Source organism: Melanotaenia boesemani, chromosome 23 (genome assembly GCF_017639745.1).
Source record: "Melanotaenia boesemani isolate fMelBoe1 chromosome 23, fMelBoe1.pri, whole genome shotgun sequence".
Classification (NCBI taxonomy): Eukaryota; Metazoa; Chordata; class Actinopteri; order Atheriniformes; family Melanotaeniidae; genus Melanotaenia; species Melanotaenia boesemani.
In genome coordinates, this window is record NC_055704.1 from 8,619,228 (window position 1) to 8,644,372 (window position 25,145).

General features: G+C 39.4%; 1 protein-coding gene across 3 annotated transcripts in view; it reads right to left on the reverse strand.

The window, feature by feature from the left end:
* The window catches only part of usp6nl (USP6 N-terminal like), a 104,335-nt gene that overhangs the window by 60,899 nt on the left and 18,291 nt on the right, over nucleotides 1–25,145 (reverse strand). The window contains exon 1 of one of the 3 annotated variants that reach the window (XM_041976975.1): nucleotides 15,871–16,228. The exons of 1 other annotated variant lie outside the window; for it this stretch is intronic. In XM_041976975.1, coding sequence (XP_041832909.1) covers nucleotides 15,871–15,895 — 25 coding nt within the window. In that variant the 5' untranslated portion in view covers nucleotides 15,896–16,228. Of the gene's footprint in view, nucleotides 1–2,946; nucleotides 3,572–15,870; nucleotides 16,229–25,145 lie in introns of those variants that run through there. One more of the 3 variants, XM_041976972.1, reaches the window with a different exon arrangement.

Sequence of the window (25,145 nt, forward strand, 5' to 3'; positions counted from 1 at the left end):
TTTTTGACACTTTGCACATGAGACAGCAGGACGCTGGAACAGGTAGCGTCTGCAAAGAAAAACGAAGCCGTTATCAAAGCCAGCTGGCAGGAGGTAAAGCTTTTCCTGCTTAAATTAAAGGATTGAAAGTCAGTTTCTCTCAGCTTATAAGCAAGGTTTTACACCTGCTTCACAGTTCTCTGACCCGGTACCAGAAGTAATATACCAGAACAGAGGAAATTCATAAAATAAAAACTGTATTTCACAGTAAATATAACTGGATAAAATTAAGGTACTAAAGTATCAGTGTCCTCATTCCTGCACATTTTAGGAGAAATCTGCCCATCATTTACCTTTAGATTGATGTTAATTTCCCTTCTGGTAACACAAACAACCAGTTTTTATGTAAAAAGCCCTGAAGCAAGAAGTCAGCCGGCTGCGGCTTTTTTCCTCCTGCAGGGGCAACGAGCTTGGACAAACTTGTGGCTGCAATGAAAACGGCTCTTGTTCAGCAGCTGTGGAGATCACACAACGAATGAAGGCCGATCTGATGGGAAGACGAGGAGAGGTCAGAGGTCACAGAGAATTCCATTACCCCGAGCACCACACTTCATTATTCATTGAACACCAGAGAAATGCAGCTCACACACACATATGTGTGTGTGTGCGCTCCCACAGATGCAGAGCTATTCCAGGCGTAGCTCCAGGGGATTGTCCCTTCCACTCAGACAAACGACACATGGCACTGCAAAAAGTTTAACCTTATCCACAATGACATTCAGTACAAAACAATTAACTTCATTGTGAATCAGAGCATTTACAAAAAATAAAACAGGCCTCATTGGATCAGATTTCCAAAATGTCACTTCCTACACTGGTGATACACAATATACAAATATTACTTCTAGAAAGAACATGGACAGAGTAAAGATAAATTCTTCTTTGACTGCATAATCATAAAACTTTGCATTCTAATTGAAGTTTTTAGTAAATGTTAACTAAATTTAACAGCTGTATTACCATGAATGGAATTACCTAAAGCTGACTCATTGCTAATAGGAGGATGAAAATCAGCACCGTGTAGTCGTAGATGGACAAGTGCATTAGTGCTGCATCTGCACTGAAGAAGCCTCCAAATCTGAGGAAGGTGGGCTTAAAACTGAAATTTAAGTAATGGTAATGACATTTTTTATGATGTGCCTTAAAAAACTCCTTTTATATCCATTTGTGCAGCAAGTCCTGCATGAGAGAACATCAATACTGAAGCTATAAAAGACTCAGAAGAAGAGAATTGTTCAGAGGCTGCAAAAAAAAGGGGGGAAATGGAGGAATCAGCAGTTTTATGAGATGTTTGAGGGCACACATTTGAGAAATGCATTGTACCTTTTATATAATGCAAGGACAAAAAAAAAAAAAAAACACTTTCAGAACCTGAAAAGTTGGATCTCAATTGAAATAAAAAGTATTTCTTTGTGAACTGTGATGTCATCAGTGGGCAAAGGCTGGATTCAGCTGAATGCTGAACCAGTATTTTGGCTGTCAATGTTCACACAAGTGCTGTGTTACGTGCTGTGTTTTAATAAAGTTAAATCAAACCTCTAAAACAACACAGTGAATGAATGCCAGGCCAAATAAATCAATAAACTTCAGAGAGTAAAGAAGGAATACAGTGACAGTAAAACAGACTCGAGAAGAGTAGAGCTGGGTGGTACATGTCCATCTCTGAAGCTGCTGGACACATCAGATGAAGGGGGGGGGGTTACCATAAAGTGATGCAAAAGGTCTCAGAAACTGTATCAAATATGATACATTCAGCATCAAAGCGTTAATGTGCTGTAACGAAAGAATAGCATGCTTTTTGTGTGCTGTCCTTAATATCTGCACTTTCTCAAGTTTTAAGCCCTTACTTGTCAAAAGGGACAACAGATTAAAAACTTTAGCAGCAAACGTTAAAAACTGGCTGAAAAAACAAGAAAACCGCCACCTTTGAAATGTAAAAAGATCTGCAAGGTCACGTTTGTGTAGTATGCTGGTGTGAGTTTATAGATTAAATTAGGTAGATAGGAATTAGGTTTATTTTGTTTTCTTAATCGTTTTTTCTGTGCTGTTTTATGCTGGTGTTGTTTTTACTGTAAAGATTTAGTTTGTTTCTTCCCTTCTTTCTTCCTTTTTGAAATGCAAAACCAGCGACGCAACCAGAGTTGCAAATTAGCTTAATGCTATATACTATTTATGGAAAACATCAGTTGCACTTTGTCTTTTATATATCTATGCATTATCCCTGATAAATTAAATAAAATAAATATGCATTATCTGGCTGTACATAAACTTTAAAAGAGTGGAACCAGCATAAACCCAACAACAAAATGCAAGCCAAACACATGCAGGAGGCAGACGGCCTCCTTAGCATTAGCTGATGTGTGCAGAATCTCTTACTGCACTTTGCAAATATAATCAGCTATTTTTCCAAGTTTTCCTGGGATTTGTTTTCTTTAAAAAACACCAATCTGATGTTGGAATCCTGAGGTGGGCAGCACCTGTCAGTGATTAGCCTTCACAAAACAGAACAAGTAAAGATGATAAAGCATGCAACTTTTATCTAAAGTCTTTCCTACTCATCACACAACTTTCTCTCTAAAAATTAGATGCTATAAATAAATCTAAATGTGGGCTGTACAATCTAGTCACTGCTCTTTGTTTTACATGTTCTGAAACTAGCTGAATTCTATAGATCAGACAACAGTGTGGGCAAAACTCTGATTTCAACCAATTCAGTAAAACCTAAAACACACTCACAAAGCTGTTTAGGGCAGATAATTTTATACAAGAACTGACAAATATCCTTCAGTTTGGTCTAACCTTCCATCTTTTTCCCAAAATATTATTAGATTTAGTAAATTCCATCCATGATACAGGAGTTACTGAGACAATCTCAATGGCTTAAGGGGTCATTAATTGATCACACACCTCCAAATCTGGCTGCTGCTCTGTGTCTGGACGGCGACACCAGCTCCTTGACGATCTGTAGGACCTGCATGCTCACAGGGAGGTGATGGAGGCGGCAGTCGGAGGTGCCACAGGGCAGTGGCAGCTCTCACCCTCCACAATCTCATCCCTCCTTGGTTCCACTTCAGGACTCATCTCCTAATCCATGACTCCAACATGACCTGAGGGTTCTCTGTTCACCACAGGAGGCAAAAGATCCAGTCTTTGTTCTTGGTTTGGTGTCAGCCAACTTGTTTTTTATCCAGATTTTAAAGACATGTTCATGAACCCGTCATCTCTGAGGAGCAGCTGGTGGCACAGGTCTTCAAACGCAGGTGAGATGTCAACTGAACTCCTGGCAGCGGCAGAAAGTAGCGCTGGGTCTGCAAACTGAGCGTGCTCATTTCGCGTGTGATGTGTCGCTCAGCTGGAGTGCTCTCACACACTCATTCTGCAGAACAGATCCATACTCTCTTTTCTTCTTTTTTCACCCTTTTCCTGCCCGTTTTCCCCTCGTTGCTCTGACAGACAAACCACCTGGACGCTGCAGATCAATAGATGCACATAAGACTAGAGAGGATGTCTTTCAACTGTCTAACTCTCTCCTTTGCACTCCCCCCCGACCCCCCTCCCCATCTATCTTCTTCTCCACCACTCTCTCCTCCCTCGGTCCTGCGATAGCTGGCTGCCTCGCTCGCACTCCTCTCTTCACATCCTCTAAATTCAAATTAATGAGCTCTTCCACTCACCCACAGCATCTTCATCCCTCCCGTCCCCTGCTTTCCTGCACTCCTCCCCTCCCTTCTCATTTTATCGCTCTCTCTTGGTCACCCACCACCCTCTGGTTTCTTTTTTTCCTCCATTTCTCGTGAACATCGGCAGTGACGCTGTGAAACATGAGCAGAATGTAAAGGAGTAAATGAAAAGCTCGGGATGTTGGCTCATGTGCAGTGATGATTTGTATCCGCTGTCATCCAGAGGTTACGCCCTCTTTCATTCTCAAACTGTCTTTGTTATTCTCCTCATCTTCATCACCTCAGCATATCTGCTCTTTTTATAGTTTAAAAAATTGATTGAAGGCAAATTATCAACAAAATTTAGCAACAATTTTACTATAAAAGGAATAGCAAGATATTTACTTTCAGAAGTCAACATGGTGGCTGTTGCCATTTAAAGCCAATCTAAACATTTCCAAGCACGACGCTTGTTTCAAAACTATCCTAGAAGTAGTTCAGCAGAATATATATATTTTTTTTGTTTGTTTTTTTTTTTTTTTTAAGATAGACTGATTTATCAGGTGGTCCGTTAATTACCAGGCAGGCACATCTGTGGGCAGCACAGTGTTGCGGAAACAGACAATATAAGTGATGTGAAACACGAACGACACACGAACTGCCCTTTGTGTCAATCATCTGTTCTTGATTGGTGGAAAATGCCTCAGGCTTGCTTGTTTTTGGCTGCTCCAATCATTTAAATCCTGAAAATGATCCAGGCTACTTCAAGGTTTCTTGTAAAGTCCTAAAAAAGGAGAGCACACTAAATATTTTTTAAAAAAGATGTAATGAAAAGTGACTGGGGAACCTTTTGTTAAGATCAAAATGGACTGGGTCAGAGTTTGCAGTGATAAGTGCTAAAAGTGTTAAAGTTTTGGAAATCACTTTACTTCTGTTAGTTAGGGTCAGTTTCTGATAGCTTCTGCTATTTTATGGGTAAATTAAAGCTCCCAGGGTGATAAAAGTTGTAGCTGCTTTCTTGCGTTACTCATCAAGATTGTGGCTGCTAGGCAAAAAAGCTTAAAAAATACTTTCTAACTACATAACACTGAAGAGCTAAAGGCGGATTTATAGTCACACGGCGTCTGCGTGCGGTTGGTTACGGCGTAGCTGAAGCTGGTGAAGTGTGCTCTCACACTTGAGCGTTAGGGCGTAAGCGTCGTTTTGGTGTCGTGTTGCAGTTTCTCCTCCTAATCTGAAGGTGGCAGCAAGGGTGGTACTGGCCGGTAAACTCTCCAGGTCGGTACATATTTTCCGTTTTAAAACAACAATGGCGTCCAGTATGGTTCAGCGTCTTTATTAGCTAGAGGAAGAAAACAAAGAAATAATTTGATCAGCTTCTCATCAACTCAATCCATTGGGTGTACTACACAAATACAGCGAGAAGATCCAGAAATCCAGAAACTAGAAATCCCAAACTGACCAATCATAAGGGAGTACTTCCTCGTAACCATCTGCGTACCAGTCAGGTCTGGAAGAGGTGCGCATCGGGCTTCAGTGGAGCTACGCAGCGCCTACGGCAGTGGCGCAGACGCCACGCGAGTATAAATCCGCCTCAAGTTTTATCTTCATTTACCAGGGTGTCCTGGCAATCTTCATGCTCACAACATAGATTGGGCTCTTACAAAGACTCTAGGCCATGATAGTGAAACTGCTTTCATTCATCTCTCAGGCTCTCTGACTTAAAATAATAAATTTTTTAAAATTATCTAGAGTGTGAACATGACTCTAACCTTTCAAAAATGTAGACATTGCCTCACGTCTTCCTTGCACAAGATTAGCCTGTTTGGATCCGCTATGACACCGTAGAGTGCAGCAGAGCAAATATGAGCAGCTAAATCAATAATCTTTACATTTTGTGCCTATTATACTAGACAGTCTAACAATGGCTGAAAAATATGGAAATTCGGCTTCATATATCAAGTAATTGGCTGCCCTGATTTCTAAATACAAGTATCAGAATTAGACACCTATCACCGGTTTAAAATACTTTTTGAAGGAAGCCATGGCAAGTTGCATCCAGCAGGTGAAGTGCACAGGAAGTCAAATGTAGGAACATTTCAAACTTCACCCAAGTGTCAAGTTTCAGATATAATTTAAAAATGAATGAATAATAAAAAAAAAATTAACTGAGTTTCTAAAGCCACTTCATCATAAAACATTAAATATTTTTGGGGGGTTCCTCAGGGATCCATCATAGAGCCTCTAAGGCAGGGATGGGCAGCTCTGGTCCTCGAGGGCATCGACCTACATGTTTGAGATATTTCATGCCACAATACACCTGTTCCAAATCAAATGGATCGAAGAGCTTGTCAAGTTCTGAGCAATTAATTAGGTGTTAAAACAGGGAAATGTTTAAAACCTAAAAGACAGCGGCCCTTGAGGACCGAAGTCGCCATCTCCGCTCTAAGGTTTATCACTATGTAACTCTTAGCATGCATGTACCTTGTATACTAGGGCTGCAACTAATGACTATTCTGATGGTCGATTAGTCACCGACTATTAAAACGACTAGTCGACCAATCGGATTATGTATCATGATTATTATAAATGGATCTTATTTCACTTTCAGCTTTGAAATTTTGCATAAGGTTAAGTAAGTCCGACGTGCCTCCTCTTTAAATGTTCGAGCATTGCAGATGTACTTCCGTGGTACACAAGGTCCACTATACAAATCTATGTATTTATTTTGTAAGTTTAACGTTTAACTTGAAGTTACCCCAGATTTAACGTTCTCCGCTGCCGTTTTCCTCCCTAGTCCGCCACCGTATTTTTCCCCTGGCGGACTTTATTGCGCATGTGCAACTCTCAGCAGAGTTAAAAAAAAGAAGACGATGCCTCACTCTGTATTTTTTCCCCCCTCTTTGCACATGTGCATTGTGCAACTCTCAGCAGAGATAGGATTAGAAGACAATGTCTCACAATGTAGTTTTTTTTGCCGACAATAGTCGACGGCTAAATTCGTTAATCGACTAATCGTTGCAGCCCTATTGTATACTAATAGGTTTGTTTTCCTAATACTTAAACATGTAGGTGGTAAAAAACCTGTCCTACTTTTTTTTTCCTTCACAAAAAATTACATTTTTGGCTCTTTGTCTTTCTTTTGAAATTTATTTCAGCCGTCCTTTTACTCCTGTAGATATTAGTTTTTTTTCCAAGAATCTGGACAAATAGATAAAATGTCCACAGACTCAGTTTTCAACAAAACTTCCTTTTATCTGGAAGTACACAACACACATATTATAGTGATGTTTCTCTCGTTAGCTCCAAGTATATCCTTCCTTCTTCCATCTTTCTAATTTTTGTCAGTCTTTTCTATTTTTCATCTGTCCAATACTCCATCTTTAATCAGCACACATATTGCATCTCCACTGTTTTCCTCTCTAACTGCATCATCTTGATTCAATAAGTTCAACCTCCAGTTGGCAATACACCGCTCATTTATGCCCAACAGGGTTCGGCTAATGCCACGTTTACAAACATGTGATGCTGATGTTGGCATTACACTCGTGTCAGCACCACTTATACTGCTATTTGGATCTCCAGCCGCTAAAAGTTTAAAAGATTTCAGGCAGTTTGCATTATTCAGTGAAAACAGAAAATACTGACCGATCGCCTTGTTAGAATTAAATTTTCTGCTGGGAAAAAATTGGATTCCTGATATTCATTATTGGCATAGCACAACCGCACTCCCTGATGGTGGGATGATGAGACCTCTGTCAGCAGGACAATATAACACCCCCCCACCCACTGACATAAACCATTCGTTGTTCTGGACTAGCAGACTTATAATGACCCGAGGAAGGAAACTGAGCACAAACGTAGGACAGAATAAATGTGTGGAAGAGAACCACAAAAGTACGAATGAAACTGAACCTATCTTCTCAAAGTCTTGAAATAGATGATAAAAAAAAAGGTCCTAATAGGTCAGTGATATGGATTTAATTTGTATTTAGTAAAATGATGAACAGATTAATACAATGTGCAAACTTTGACGTTGGTAGAGGAAACACGACAAATTTATTTAATCACCAGGAAAGGAGAAAGCATGAAAATGTGAACCGATGCGACTCTGAAGCAGTTCCTGCCAAGCAGAATCATCTCATCATTCATGGCCACCACCCCAAATAAAAAGCCTTCAGAACAAAGCAGACATTACAACTCCAGTTTCACATTTCATAGCCAGAAACGATCTTGTGTTTAATAGTATAGCATACTGTAGACATTGGCAGCATTAACAAATTCTATATTGGGATCAAGATTGATTTTTTTGCCTTATCGCCCAACCCTGATATGAGGAAATATGCACACAAACACATGTGCAGTAACACACTCAAGGACAGTGCAGCTTGCAGGCAGAGGAAGCAGCAGTTCAGCAATATCAGCACCCAAGTTCATTTTTCCCCAACTAATGGACTGGTTTCAAATGAGCATCAGGCTTTCTCTCATTACAGCCACTCTCTCCTCTAACAACACACACAGAGAATCACACATGAGTGCTGCGAGCCACACAAGCACATGTGTCCTTGTGATGAAGTGTCTGTATTTGTATCCTCCGGCATTGAGTCAGAAAGTCCAATAACTGCACTGCTGGACCGACTCTGCGGCTGCTGTTGCTATGCCTCAGACCCACTGTTGCTAGGCTGTGACCTCACAAAATGAGGTGAAAGTTTGGCCTTTTACAAACACAACTGTGACCAGTTTTCAGTGTCTGCAGTCATTTGCTAACAAATCGGCCTCAGAAAAGCAAATTGCACATGTAACGCAGCTCATAGCCAGAATTACTGCAGGTGACTGGAGTGCTGCAACAGTACATGCACATGTGGTATTTTCTATTATTGTTTCAAGGTGACTATGACAGTATTTGAATGACAAGTTCCATCTTAGTGGATCATTCTCATGTCATAATCAATTTACACTGAAATAACACAAAAATCTTATCTCACTGTTTGTTTTTAACACCTATATTAGCCTGAAACACCTCGATAGTTGCCTTGCAAAGAGTGTAAACATGTACAGGCTGAAAAATTAAAAAGGTTCAACTAACAAAGCAACAACAGCAGCTCTGGTAATTACCCCATCTGCTTCATCCTGTTACAGGATGTTCTTTACATCTTATTCTGCTGTGGCTGCCATGGTCAATAACTCAACCATACTTCAACAGGGCTCAGAATTAAACAGATTGTATTTTAAAAAAAGAAAAGGATAATTATGTCACTGTAGACTTAATAATCTAATGCAAAAATCTGAATATGTTTAACATACATGAGCTTTTAAAGCTTCATGTTGGGCTCCAGTGTGAACTACAGCCAAATGCTGCAGCACTGGAAGGCTGGATTTGGAATTACCTCTTCCTTCTACCTCTAACTTTCAAGCCTTTACGAGAAAAAAAAACATCACAAGAATCAATATGCAATCTTTGAAAAGAATTTAGTGCCCTCACATTCTGCATTTCAAGAGCGACTTCTGTCAGGTGAGATAAAGAGAACCTCTAAAATGGAATATGAAGGAGTTGGCGGCCACCTGCAGAGGTATGGACTGAGCTGCTATTACTGTAGCTGGGTTGGGTTGTGTGGAGGAGGAGGAGGGGGTACTGATGGAGCTCTCAGTCTGCTTCAGACACCACCCTGTAGGTCCAGTTATACAGAGGCCATCTCACAAGCACCAGATCAATAAGCCCTCATCGAGTTTTCCTTAACATCTCTGTGATTGAAAAGGGAGAGATGCTGTAAGTCTCAGATTCATCTCCTCTTTAATCTACAGGCCCGATAAGAGCTTTGCCTGGTGGCAGCCGTCTAAACTGAGAGGACGTCGATGCAGGAATCGAGTCGTCAATCTTTGACGACGGAGACAGGAGGATAAAATAAACACAGCAGTAAGATGGGGGTCAAAGCAGAAATTACTACCATTTTTGTTACAATTTTAAAGGTTGAAACATTTTCTGGACACATCCAACAAAATTGCGATCTAATGATCTTTTTTTTTTATTATTTTACAGATTTTATCGACAGATATATGTACCAGTGAAAACTGATCACTCTCCGAAAATATGCTTTTTAAAGGGGGGGAAAAAAAAAAAAACTAAAATTGGGCACTTAAAACAAAGTTTTTACTACTAAGACACAGAAATCCATGCTGTCATTTTACTTTCATGTAAATTTATTAGCTAATGTGACTTTCTCACCTACTGGAGATATTAACCAAAATGTGTTTTTTTTTTTTGGTCTGTTATGTTTTGTTTTAAAGCTGTCAAACTAGAAAGCCAACAAATAGGCCAGAAAACTATTTATATTTAAAATTTGGATTTGGAGTACCTCGCAAGTAAAATTTCTGTTTTATTTGATTTATTTTTTTAAATACAGACTTTTTCTTTTATTGCTGTCTTTTCCCCCCTTCCATACTTGTTTTAATGTGTATATTTATTTAGTAGGTGGCCCCCACACATCAGTTTTTCTAAGGATGGATTCACACCAGACCTTTTGAATTTAATCATAATTGATTTGCTTGGAAAGTTTGATTTTTTGGGGGAGGTGTAAATTTGTAATCAAACTCTGGTCTGCCTGCATATGCAGGTCTCGGTTCGCTTGAAGCAAGCCAAATGCAGGACGTGGACTACAGTGGCAGAAACAGAAGTTTCCCTACAATCACCAGTAGATAAGCTTTCTCATTTGTTGTTAGTCTCGTTTTTTTTCTTCAGTAATTCTTGATGCAACAAGTCCCAAATCACATCAAATCTAGCAGATAAGACGTGAAAATGACATGAATGTTCAAGGAGTTGGATCTAAACTTAATGGAAGAAAATACATATTCTCTTTAAAAATCACGATACTTGTGGAATTTGGTTTTGAATCTGTGTAATTGTTTTGAATAGTTGTATTTTATTACAACTTAGATCTATTATTCCAAATTATTCTTTTCAGGGTTAAATCAATATAATTTACTTTACACTATTAATTTTTATTCAAGAAAACAGCTCACCAAATGAGGCCATTAGATTATATTTATTTACTGAATTCTTTTTTTCCGCCTTATTTACAAGATTTTGTTTTTGTAAGGGACTCCGTGTTGGTGGAAAAAAGGCTTACTCCTCAAGGAGCCTTTATGTGTAAAGAAAGTTTATTCATTTCTGCCATTAGCAGAAATACTCTGGTGTATACTAATTTATAGCCAAAGTAGTTGGTTTAGTCAAGTTCAACAATTTACAAAAAAGGCTAAATGTACATTTAAATTTTTTATGTTTTTCTACAGTTTTCAGGAAATGTCTCTATATTTATGTATTGATGATTATTCATCAAAAGTTCACCGAGATGGAGCAGTGGATGGAGCTATTTTTCCTGCCAGAACTAAAGAAAACAGATGCAACGGAGAGGGAGTGCAGTTAAAGGAAACTTAGTTTATAATTTTTTTTTCTTTTTTTGGTCAAATTTCATAATACTCCATCCAGCTGTCTGTGATGCATAAAATCAAAATGCAAAACAGAAATGCAACATCTCAAAAAGCTGAGAGACCAAAGCCAGAGTTCTGACAGCTTGCATGGGAGATTGTGTTCACCATTATCAGAAAAAGACTAAAAAAAAAAAAAAAAAAAAAAGAAAAAAAGGTCTTAAATGTCACCATTTCTAAGTGTAAGTCAGCTGTCTCAATTTTTCAAGCTAATGAGCCTCTTTGCTTCCTGCCATGAATCACAAAAAGGTTCTTAAACATGATACCACTTCTCTGTCTTCAAGTCCCGCCGCACAAGATAATTAAAGAAAAAAGAAAAAAAAAAAAAACGTGATTATTTCATTATGCTAACTTTACACAGCCATCATCTCCATACCCCCATCTATCTGCCTCCTCTTACCAGTTACCAGTCTGCCTCTCTCTCTCTCTAAAGGGTTTCGTTTTGGATCCATGGCGGCTGGCAAAGGGGACGGGCTCACAAACAAACCACATGGACGTTAACAGTGGTGAGAACACACACGCCTCTGTTGTCCTAATGGCAGCATTCTGGAGGGCTGATTGAATTAGGCTGGGTGCTGATTGCTCGGCATTGATTAATGTTGCCCGCTGCGCCTCAGTGCGTCATGGCACTCTGAGTCCTGCAGCTGAATACCAATGAGACAATACTCTCAGCATCAGTATGAACTAGCTCCACACACATGCCTGGAAATTAGCTCATACTTTAAGTTGGATCTGGGGAAACATGTATGTAGGAATTGACCAGTGGTTGTAGGTGAGGTACATGGATCATCTGGAAGAGGGTGAGATACATTAGGCAGTAAGTGAGCCTTCTGTCTATGATGTTGAGTTGTTTAAAGCAGAAAGCTTTAAGGATATGAGGGACTTTAACAAGGACCAAATTGTGATTGCTGGACATCTGGGTAATTGCATCTCTATAACTGTAGCTTTCATCGGAAGGTCTGTACTTACATGGCGTTTTTACCCAAAGCGCTGTACATATACGTCACATTCACCCATCGGTGTTCGGTGTCTTGTTTAGGGACACCTCGACATGAGCTCTCCGGCTGGGGATCAAACCAGCAACCCTTGGGCTACAGGACGACCACTCTACCATGCCGCCCCGTATGTAGACGGATGTTTACATTCTGCAGGGGTTAAGATCTACCACAAGGGTTCACTGAAGGGGTCATCAGTTTCCAATTGTCCCAATGCAGGCTTGCTTCTTAAGAGGTTATGGACCGGTCAAGCAGTCCATGCCGATTCCTGTCCCCTGACTATAAGTGGCATGTGAGCATCAAAACTAAAACACAAAGAAATGGAAAGAGGTGGTCTGGTCTGATGAATCACATTTCTTAAACAAAAAGTAGATGGCCAGGTAAATGCACATCACCTATCTGGGGAAGGAGTAGCATTTAACTTTGTCACTGACAAAGTACAAGAAAAGAGTATTCCTGATAGCAGGGACCTCTTTTGGCAAAGAAGGAGCCCTACCAAGAAGAAGACAACAGTGAGTTGGAGTCCAAATTCTCCGTACCTCTGTCCAATCAAGTATCAGTGGGATGTGCTGAACATATGAGTCAAACACATGAAGGCCCCACCTGTTAAACGTCGTGACCCAGGGTCCTATTAGATTGCTATGTGGTGTTTTACCTCCACGTTGGAGGTTGGTGTTATGTTCAGGAATGTCTGTGCTTTCCTGAATGTATTTCAGGTGTTGGCTGGTGATTGGACTGGACCTCCATCCGGGCTCCTAATCAGACCAGTCCATGCTTAACTGTGTTGTAAATATTGTTGAGCTTCAACACTTTATTTTCTTTGCTACAGTTTCATGACCAGGCTGAAAATGAAACGTACAAAGCTGCTGCTGGAGGATCCTGTGCTGGCTTACCGTCAGAGTAACGACTATTAACGAAGAGTGTGGATAAAAATATTTACAAAGTTAAGTGTTGTGAAATGTAAAAGATTCCTAAATAAAAAAAACAAAATACACTTAAAATACTGACATATTCACAGAATTATTTATTTATTATTTTATTTATTTATTTAGCAGTTCTAAAAATTTTAGGTTGTCTTTTTATCAATTTTTGCCTTTCCCACAACATCCCTCTTTATGGCAGCATCGATTACAACTGTATGTACTAGGCTGATTATGCTAATTAGTGACTTCTAGCCACTTTTAGCACAGCCAATAGCTGCTTTTCTTACTGAGTGGAAATAGTGGCTGGAGAGGAGTATCAGTCCCTGAAGCTGTTTATTGCCAGGAACTACATGGACCAGTCATACCACGCCCTGTGGGGAATGATAGTGACAAAGTTGCCGTTCTGCTTCGACTACAAAGTGAAAATCAAATCAAGTCTGATTTTATTTGACAAGTTCTATGCCTACTTGTTTTATATTAGTGCAGCCAGTAAGATGTGTTTTTTTATGTTATGTCAACTACAAAAAAAATAGATTTGTAAACATTGTAATTTCTGAATTTATTGTTTAAGTGATACAGTGAAAATGAGAGGAAAAATCTGAGTGAGGGGCCACTGTGCTCCTCGTAAAAAAAAGTTAGTCTGGAGCCCTGTGCTATATGATTATGTAGCATTACCATGAAAAAGAGGTGTCAAGGTATTGGTAGGGGTGTCTTTTTGTCTTGTGTATGTTCAGTGAGTCATGTAAGATCACTATATTTTTATTTATTTTTTTCCTTACGGGAAGATAACGCTCCATAAACTTAGGCTTGTTTTGTTTGTTTTGGCCATTCTCACCCTGACGATGAAGCTACCCTGTTTGATAATTCAGGACTGCAAAGGACTGCAGAAACCGTTGTGGGGCTGGTTTTTCTTGGGAGTTGGGAAAGAGAAGAAGTCACTTTTTGTGTTGCACTCCTGTTATCCCCCCCGGCTGGGAGTGCATGCTTCTACAAATTAGGGATGGTTTGAATGGCAAAAGGGGACCCTTTCAATATTAGGATCAGTCATAATAAATAAAGTCATGACTGACAGGTGTAAACATATCAAAACTCGGGAATCAATATGACATCTGCCAGTTAAAATATTGAATTTAATATGTTGTTAAATATCACAATGCCACTGTGCAAACACAAAAAATGCCATATGTTTTCACTTTGGAGCAATAAAATTACAGATAAAAACCAGCTGGTGTAATCCTTCTGCATCACATGATTATGGTAGCCTATCAGATGTCATAATGTCATGGTGATGCTGCTAGTGTTAGTGATGATGATATTATCTTTTATTGTTTTACTGCTTTATTGCAGGTTCTTGGGCACTATGTTTAAATTTAAGAAATACATTTTTTATTACTTTGTAGTCTTTTTTTTTTTACTTGTCCTGTCCAGACAAAGATACAACAGATAGAAAGCAAAAACCCTTCAATCCAAACCAACACCAGACAACCAACTGCTACACCTGTACAGAAACACAACAGAGAATTCCCTACAGCTTTTACAGAAAAACAAAGCTCACAATCATCAAGAGTTTCTAAAAAATAACCAAAACAACAACAAAAGATAAAGGAAAAAACCAAACATTTATTACAACAGCAACCAAAGTACCAGAAACACACACACACATACACACACACACACACAAAAACCCCAACAAAAGTATCTCTTAGCGTATAAAACCACTGGACAACTCAGTGACTGTGTCAGCATGCAGAGTATGAGGAATGATCAGAGAGGAGGCTGATCGTACAAATGCAACCTCGCCTCTATGGAGGCTAGAGGCAGACTATGGTGGCCCAGAGACCCGGGCAATCAGCAGCAACCCCGGAGCACAAACTCCAGCCACCCCACCACAAAGACTACACCAGACCCACCCAACGGGTGGCAGAGGAAGACCCCAGCCAGAGCCCCCCGCAGTCATGGGGCACAGGCCACCGCCGACGCCAGGCACCAGTCATCCAGGGCAGCCATTGCCTGAATTTGTGGCAACCTCTTCTGGTCTTTATCTTTTATTCACTCTTATTTATGCATTTATTTTTAGATTAATTATTCAATATTCATCTTTTATTGTTAACTTATTTAATATTTCATTGCATTTTTTATTGCAGTCTTTATCATTTTTTTTTTAGATTTCTCGTGTATTTGGTTTTTACACATTTGTAAATAAATTCAGGCGTTATTTATTTTAATCTAATTTTTTTTTTAATTACTAATTAGTATATCAGTAATTATGGTTTTATAAGCATTTCTTTCAATAATTCTGTTAGTTTTATTCATATATCAATATATGATATCAATGAAAAAGTACCATGAAATTACTAGTATTGTATTAAAGAGAAAAATGATATCTCAATCCCTAATGACGGACCAGTATAAGAGCGATCTAGTTACTGACTTTGCTTGCTAATTGGATGTTGGACGGCAGGTGAAAACTGAGCAGCAAGAGTGGATCAAACAGCTCAGATGTAAAGGCTCTAAAACCAAATGGAAAGAAGCTGAAAGGTCTGTAGAGAAGAGGCGAGAGAATCTCTGTAGGTTTATAATTAATCACAACCAGATCATCCAATTTTCTTCCTGTGTTGAAATAAAAATACACATTACGGCAGATTATCAGTCGTTTAAAAAGGATTAAATCTTTAACAAAGTGTGAAAATCACTGATAATTCAATTTCAGCTACATTATTTAAACATCTAATCACAGGGGAGGAGGCTGGCTCCAAATAACTGCTTACTTACACCTCCAGTAGACATGAAGCAGCATTATCCCACTGGAAGCATAGTTTAGTCCACTTGACAAATGCAGCTCGGTGTCACATAATGTTTCAAAAAAGTATTTTCAACTTTGACAAGACAAAAACAGAGCATGAAAAATCCATCAACCAGCAGCTCCAACATCCATCTTGAAAGAATTTGTTGCAAACAGAGCAGCACTCGCTGGAGTCAATAAAAACTAGTTCACAACAGTTTAATGTCTGTAGATAGAGCTGGAGGGGGGTTCCTTCTCTCACCCTCTTTCTCACTTCCTTTCCTCTCTCCTTCCTTCCTCAGACTTGGCATTAGGCCACACTGATCGAGGGAAAGGGAACGCATGGAAAGAAAACACTGGAACAACATCACCACTCTGCTTAGCACGCTTCCTGTTTGCCCGACCAGTGTCATTTCCTGCTCTAAGTGTGCAGATTTCTGACCAATCAGGCACCAGCCAGAGTTCCAGTGTCCTTCATGGCTAATTTCAGACTGTGCCATTTCATTTTCCAGCAGCTCCTGGAATGTTTTGGTCTTAGCAAAAAGCCAAAACTAATATTTAGACCCAGTCTCCAAACCATATTTTCTGTTTCTGACTTACTGCTGTAATTTTTTCCAATCTTTTCATCCTTAGGTGTAAAGAGATTAAATTTTTAGCCTTCATTTTTAAGGTAAATACTCTCCTTTAAAGTAATAACACACAAGCTGTCGACCTTAAAACTTTGAGCTTCTAACTCGTGGCACACTGACATCCCCCTGAACTTAGGCTAATTCGGCAGCTATCTTGCATCCAACCTGCACTTTCAGCTCTCTCCCATTCATGCTCCCTTATGCCATCCTCATACTTCTATGTGTCTTTCACGTTGCTATGGTTGTTGAGTCAGTTCTTCCACTAGTGGTCAGTGCTAAGTTCAGAGTTCATTCCCGCGGGGCGACGTTTGTTTCAGACACCGGTTGGCGGTGGTAATGCATCACTAGAAAGTTTTCCAACCGCTCAACAGGCCCTAAACACTCGCATATAGTCTTTCTTCAAAAGCCCGCACAATTTCTACAGTTATGCTCTTCTTCATTCTTTTTCTGCTTTTTTGGTCCCTCCCTCTTCCTCCTCTCTGGTTTGTTCCTTTTGCTGGTTGCGTGTCAGCTATTCTGCTCAGCCCTGCCCATGCAACTTCCGGTGGTATTGCACTGCCTTCTGCGTCAAGCGACGGATGGCTAAGCTCCATGAAAACAGACTAAATCACGTGCATAGCCGATACAGGAGATGAACAGTCCATCTGTGTATCTGTCTTCTGTGTCGAGCATAAATGGGCGTTTAGTCATTCTGATAGTGACTCTGTCTTATCTCTTGCTTTGTCACATTCTCTCTTTCTTTTCGATACTTCCTCCCATTACGTCCTCTTGCGTTTCTTTGCTAAATCAGCCATGGTGCACATTGAAAATGGCCCATGTGTTAATATACAGTTGCTAGTGTGACGCGATGCCATAAACCAGAATCCTGGTGAAGTGACGTTTCTCAGGATTCTGCAGGGCAACGACGACTCCAGGAATATGGTACATAATGTTAGTGAACCATCAAAACACGTTTTTAGGGTCAGAAAGTTACACAGTGCTACTTTAATATCTGCATGTAATTAAATTCTATGGTATGCATGCCTGCAGATTAAAGCCATGCTGATTGCAACATACTTCACTGACAATTTGGCAAAGATATTTTGTTTGATCCACTCTTAACCACTATGGTTCAGTGTCTTTTCCAACATTTTTTTTTTACATGTGGTTTGTTTGGTTTTTGCTGTGCTATAAAATGCAAACCAACATTTGTAAACAGCTACATGATTATCATCAGAAGTTGCGTTGTGTTTCACTACTGGAGCCATAATGGAATTGCTATCAAGCATTTTTTTTAAAGTAAAGCTCTCAATTAACTTTATTTTGATCTAATATTGTACTTCTGACATTTCAGTCTTTTCTGTGTAGGGGTAGTGTGTAAACAGAGAGGGGTTGTGTATTACCTCCAAGTTATTAAAGAAGAAGAACAAAAAAAAAAAAAAAAAAAAAAAAAAAAAAAAAAAAATATATATATATATATATATATATATATATATATATATATATATATATATATATATATATATATATATATATATATATATACACACACACTAGTAAACCAGTAAATCAGTGTAGCTCTTATCCTGGCTCCACATTAGGGGACAGTCCCCATCAGAGCTAACCTCTCCCAGACCTGTGTGACCCAACCACCCACTGATCAGCCTGGAAGCAGGAAGATTTATGTGAATGCATTTCATTTTGTTTTGTTGAAGTAAATAACGCAGCAGAGGATTGAGCAGAAGGTCAGATGGACCTGAAGGCAGACAGCTGAAGATCTAAGACAACATGGCCCCTGGGACTGCAGCGTGGGAGTCTACAAATTTTACCCACAATGCTCCAGTCCCGCTTGCCTCCAATCACTTACAATCACATGTGCATTCATACATCACCCAGTCGATCAGGTGTATCCTGCTTGACACCGGTCGATAAGGCGTGGGTCGTGAATCACAGGCTGACGGGCAGTGAGATGTTCGGTATCTGGAACCTTTACTGTAAGACAGCCGCTCACCACAATGTTGCAAATGTGCTGTCTGGAAGGCTGATGAGACACTCTGATAGTCACTGATTCATGATGCAAAGAGACGGCAATGACATCCTGCACCACGTTTGTATTTTGTGGCTTTTAAATTTCACCTTTCTGGCTGTCTCTGTTTCTCTGAGCCCTGCTCTGCTCTCCGCATGGCTTTTCCTTAATAATATTGTGACCCCTTTTAAACCAAAGTGCTTCCAGTACTGGTTCAAGGCTGGTGCAAGAGACACCTGCTGGTTTCATAAAAACAAGAGCCGGTTTGATCTTCCACAGCCACAGAGCCACATCATTGCGTCATTTTAAACTACTCCTCTGTTTGTGTGTGTGTGTGTGTGGGGGGGGGGGTCACAGTGCAGGGAAACAGTCCGTCTTTTTTCTCCAATAAATTGATGTCTTATGATATGAACACTCTCTGTAACACCGACTTAATATTTCCAAATGCTAACTGGTATTTTTTTCAACGTGCCATTTTGAGCAACTGACCATGTTTTTTGGAAATTCAGCAGCAAATATTGAGTGTAAATGTGACAGTTCCAAGTCTAAAGTTGCGCCACGTTTATGTAAGAATTTCAGTCCTTTCTTAAATTAACCTCTTGCAACAGCCTTTGATATTACCACAGACAATCAACTTATTTGTCATTTTGGTTAAGTAAATTTATACTTGTCCTTTCTCCGCCATCTTAATTGGCCTGGCCAACCAAGCAAATAGATAAAGAGAAACACACTACATAGAGAAGCAGGAGGTGCAATACTTCTTTATTAAGCTAAAACAAGTAAATGACAAACTTCTAACAACATGAAACCAACCAGAAACTTAATCCTTCGATGTCTGTGTCTATTTTTTAATCACCTGCTCAAAAAATACGAAGTCAAAGCATTAAAACCAAAATATGATTTAAGTTACACCCATAGATCTTGTTCTTATGACTGCTCTAAACACCAAAATGTTAATAGTAAATGAAGTGTGACCTCTGAGCTTCTGGTTAGGAAGCTTATTTTTCATAATTCCAATTCAATTCCTTCCTGATTTACCTAAAGTATTTTGAACACTGAACATAAACGCTCAATTAGGACTGGACAATTGATTTCAGATTACTTTACACACCATTAGAACAACACTTGCTTAAGCTGTGCTAGAATTTTCCATAATGATGAAATCAATCAAATCCGAAGAGAGTAAAATCTGGGTTAAATGTCGCGTCTCCATAGACCCACAACATACGCAAAACTACGGCCAAGATTTCTGCATTCCACAAGAGCACATCTGTCTGATGTCCATGCATTAAGTGTTGATGGATCAAACTTTCTGAGTAGATAAAAACTCTCACCATATCTCACCATGGCCACTAAATAAAGCACGGCCATTGTGGTGAGGAAACACATTATCAGTGTGTGTCTCAAGGGGAGAGAGCCAAAAGAGAACGAGGGAGATGTTTGTGTCAGAAATAGAGTTCATTGCAAAAGTTCCTCTGTCTTTATCTTTGGATGTTTGCAAGTAGGACAAAGAGGCTCCTTTCAGATTCATTTTCTTCTGGGGGAAAGAGAAAAGAGTTGGTGAGTCAGTGAACAGAAATTGTGGAGTAAGATACCTGAAAAGTTTAAAACAATGCAGGGTCTGAATACTTTAGGTGCAGCAGCTGAAAGCTCTCTGGATGTCTGGATGTGACTTTCTCTTCTGTTCTTTATCTATCCTGCCAGTCATATGAGGTTGAGACTTACAAAGTATACAAAAATGTCCAGTCCAGATCCAGTGTGGCTAGAAATTAGTGATTTGTTCTCAAGTATTGGATCAAGATCCTGATCAAGTTCTTTTTTTTTTTAATGATCACTATCAGGATCGCTATTACCCGATGGTGCAGTCGCTCCAGAGCCTCTTTCACAACACCGGCCATCAATGTTCACATGCATAAAAAAAATAAACAAACAAATAAATAAATAATGAACACCAGACCAAATAATCAATAAGCTTCAGAAAGTGAAGAAGGAATCATGTGACAGAAAAAAGACAAAAGTTCATTACTTAGAAAAACCTCCTGTGTTCTTAATACTTCCTGAAAAACCTGCATCTCAACTTTGATAAGGATCTATAGGACGTACACCCCCAGTCATAGTAAACTGGTTAAATGTTAGAGAAGAGGACAAAGAATCATCAGGAAAGAAGCAGGAGAATAGAAAAAGTCAGGTTTCTAGCCGTGTTTGCACTGATGTCTGCCAGTTTTTGGTTCAGACTTCTACACTTTGTGCCCAAACTGCTTTACTAAATCTAAGTTCTTTGTATTTTCATGTGTTTCATGTGACCGACGGTGATTTGTTTCAGCAGATGCATCTCCCAGATACATTGCCACCTATCAGAGACCTTAAATTGACTGTATTGTCCAATCAGGAGCAGCCAAAGATCAATAACTGAGCAGAAAGTTCTATGTGCTTCTGACAAGAGCAAAAATAATGGTTCTGTATGGCTGGAATAAAGCCAAGAGGATGTTTTTGATGCACAGCGGTGCAAAAAAGCACTTAGGTTGGAGTTTGTTATGTGAGAATAGCAGGTAAATAGTAGCATAATTAACTGTAAATGAGGAAAAGTGTAAATATGTAAATAGTTTCTGTTGTGTGTTTGTTTCAATGCCAACATTTTTTCTCCTGAAAGCCAAGAGTTGAGAGAATGGTGTGGAGATGAGAAAAGGCTTGGTCACTGATGATCTGTGTGTTATTTCTACAAAGTACTGTTAGTAATAAATTCTGTTTTCTTGTGTTGGTTGGTCTTTATACTGCTATATCTATTAACAGATTAATTTTACATCATCTCAACCTCATAATCTGACACCTGAGGCTGTCCTGAAAAAAAAAAGAAATCTGAATGTTGAGTGAGATTAAAAGGGTTGAGCTAAATGCATGTAGCATTTTAACATAAAAACAAAATGCAGACAGAATTTGCCAACAATGCAAAAAAGGGATAATGGAGTTTTTAAGGGTTCATGATACCAGACTCTGGGAGTTTTTGACTGTTGGGTGGAAAAAATTACTAATGCAGTTATTCCTGGAGGCACTAGACAGACCTGTGATGGGAATTCCTGGGTTGGTTAGTAAAGGCACTAAGTTAATACAAACTTAAGCAGGAATGATGTCACCAATAAAAAGTGAATCCTTTTACTGGAAGTTATGGTATCCATATCACTTTTCAAAAACAAGACTTCAAAAAAACAATAATTTCTCTTTTCAACATACAAAAAAAACCCTCAAAGATCTGAAGACCTGGATATTTAAATTCAGGTGGTTTGTTTGGGCTGTACGTCAAAAGTGTTGAGCTAACAGATAGAGAATAAATGCTGAGCTCATCTGGACTAAGGGGTTAAGAAGCTACACTTGCACTAAACCAGAAAAGGACACTAACTGGGCCAGACAATTCCACCTAAACAGAAGGACAAGTACCACGAAGTTCAGCACATGTTCAGGTATGTAGCCTATTGAGGGCCATGTCTTCAGTAACATAATATTAGGCTTCAAATTCCAGTCTGGCAGGCCCTGTATGTACTCCGATGCCCTGCGGACAGGGTCACTGGATCTATTTCCTCTCGCAGGCCTGTTTACTGGGAGATGTAATCATATTCCAGCAAGCCTTCCTTCCTGAAGGATGCAAGATGGATGCCGAATTACCCGTTGATAGGGAATGCATCACAGGTATTCCACTAAGGTTCTGTAGTGTGTCTTTAAAAACTTGATTTTCACTTCATAAATAAGGCTTAAAATTACAAAAATTTACAGGATGACTTTTTTTTCTAATTCTTTAGTTTAATCTAAGAAAATAATATAACTAAATGTTCCTCACAGTAAAGATGTTTAGTCAACTTTAGACTTTAAATTTTACGCAATTTTTAAAAGAAGTCCTTAAGATGTTGAGAAAGAAATTAAACTTAAAGAGAAAATGCAAAGGGAGACTACTTAATCAGCTTGAATCTACACAAGAATTTTCTTAAAATGTTGCACTGAACACATGGGACAACTTCTGCCGTCACTCATTTCCAGTCTAAGATAAGTGAGGAGTGAAGTCATTGAAAAGATGTATCTCTTTCTAATTGCTGCCATTCACAGCTGCTATCATACAAAGCTGAGTCATGCAGCTTTAAAGAACAGGAGGCAACTTTCCAGGAGTTAATCAGTTTGATGCTTTATGCATCATGACAGCTTCTGCTTCAGTGGAATTTGTGACACTCTGATAAAACAGCCGGCAAAACATATCAAATTGTGGAAATGTCAGTGTAACAATAACACACGGCGCAGTGGGAGTAAACATCACAGGCTTGATGACTATTTTGCAGCTGCGGTGAAAATAAAGTGTTGAATACGCCTGCAGCGTTAATGTCACACTAGATAACAGGAGCCCTGCCTCGCTTCCTTTCTGAGGAGACCTTCGCTGCAGATCTGACGCAGTGGCATTAATGAAAACAGCGTGTCATCTGTTATAAAATCTGGACTGATCTTAATCCCTAATTTCTATTCAGGTTCAAATTCACAGCATGCTGGAGGTGGCAAATCCCCGAAGTGGAGGAAGTGCAGCAGGCTAATAAACCTGCCCAGCCTGTGCTGTGGCAATAAAGTGGAACAGGCCTCATTCCTCAGGTGCTTTCCCAACTAACAAATAGCAATCTTTCTAGTAATTAGCCTTGAGTCATTCTGTGGGCAGAGGCTTGAAAATATCTGGAGCCAAGGTAGAATAAGGCGGCACATTTTACACCAGGAGAGGTGTCATCATCTCTTTAGGGCTTAAGGGTTTAACTGTCAAAAACGCTGCCTTCAAGCGCCATCAACAGAACAAACAAAGCACAAATAGTGATAAACAGGAGGAAGCAATTTTAAATGGAAGCAGTCATAAAAAGTAACAACCGCTGCTTTACTTCTCGTTTCACAACAACATGATAGCAACCAGCTACCAGAGCCAGCAGCCTCCATTAAAGCCGTGTTTTCTACAACATATTATTTGACCGCTGGCTAAGAGTTATTTGAAGCTGCAGGAAGACAAAAGTGCTGTTAGATGGAATAGCAGCTAAGAGGCCATGTTGATAATACTCTTCACTAAAGAAGTAAAACTGAAGGTGCTAGGACAAACTTCAGCCTCCAGATGTTTACATCAAAAACTAAATGAACATGAACAATGTTTTTTCTATGAATAGAAAAGGTGAAGCTAACTGTGCCGGAGTCCAGCAGATGGAGGCCAGATGAGGCTTTGGGAAGAAGATAATTACTGTGCACCACACCCAGATACACTGTGTGCCCTGCACGCCAACCCAATGACATCAGTCTTCCTCTCACAGGGAGAGATGAAGGTGTGTGGGTGTATGTGTGTCGGTGAGTGACAGGTGGACAGATGGGAGTCAACCGTCTGTGCCTGCACACTCATGCTGCCTTAAAAACCTCCTACTTGGGAGGTCAGCCGTCACAAAGTATGACAAGCATACATCTGAAGACTTTAATAAAGTCCTTTTAAATAATAACAGAATATCAACATTAATTCAACTAGAACCCATTTCCTACTTTCCTAGTCAAGGTTCCTTCCTGTTCCACATTTTGTGAATCCATTATCTCTTAACCAACTGTGCAGTTTACACAACAATAAAAAATCTACCCGACTTGTGTGTCTTCCTCGTTATTCATCAACCTCTGCTCCGACTCCTTTCCTACTAACAGTGCTGGCCTTTAGGGGAAGATCTGGGAGTTATTTTGCTGTAGGCAGAACTGCAGTGCATAATTACAAGACAAAAGGACTTAATGCTGTTTAAGCAAACAGCTTCTCGTGTTCATAAATCAGATTATTTTCATGCATCACAGCAGCCTAAAGGCACATGTGCCTGTTGTGTGTGGATGGAGCCAATGATTACAGAGATCTAAGAAATTTTTGATTAAATGATCTGTTATCTATATAAAGAGCATAGGTGGAAATTACAGGAAAGACGGGGACATGTCCACTTAACTTGGAAAATTTCTCACTGCACCAAAACCCAAAGAAACAACACTGTCCCAAATGATTTAATATGCAGTTTAACACAGAATAGAAAGTCTTATAAAAATGGAAAAACAGAGCTGGGATCAGGCAGTTATAGGCCACTTTGTTGATTTTTAGTAATCCATTTCCCTTGTTATCTTTTGCAGATAAACAAGTAGGCCACACAACATTCAGACAAGTGGTGGATCAGCAGGATATTATGGGTCCGTTAAAGTTCCTGCAAAACCGTGAAGCATTAAAAACAAACTCAAAAAAGATGTTTTAGCTTTCACCACCCTGCCGGCTGGAAGGATAATTGTTTTAATTGAAGGTCAACAGCATCATCCTGTCACACCCACTAAATTAGATAGTTTCTTCATTTCCTTAAATTGGGGATAAAAAAAAGAGAGGATGTTATGACAAATTTGGGAAATACGGGGCCCATTCTTTAATTTCATTAGGACAGACCTCCAACCCATGCCTGTTTGAGATAACTGATGGCACGGAGAAATAATTACATTTTGGTGTGTGAGGTGGGTCTTATAATGGATGCCTTTGGCTGCATTGATCCAAAAAAAAATGGTTTTCTTTTGACCAATTTACTATTTAATTGCATTTATTTATTTTTGGGTTTGTACAATACATCAGTGA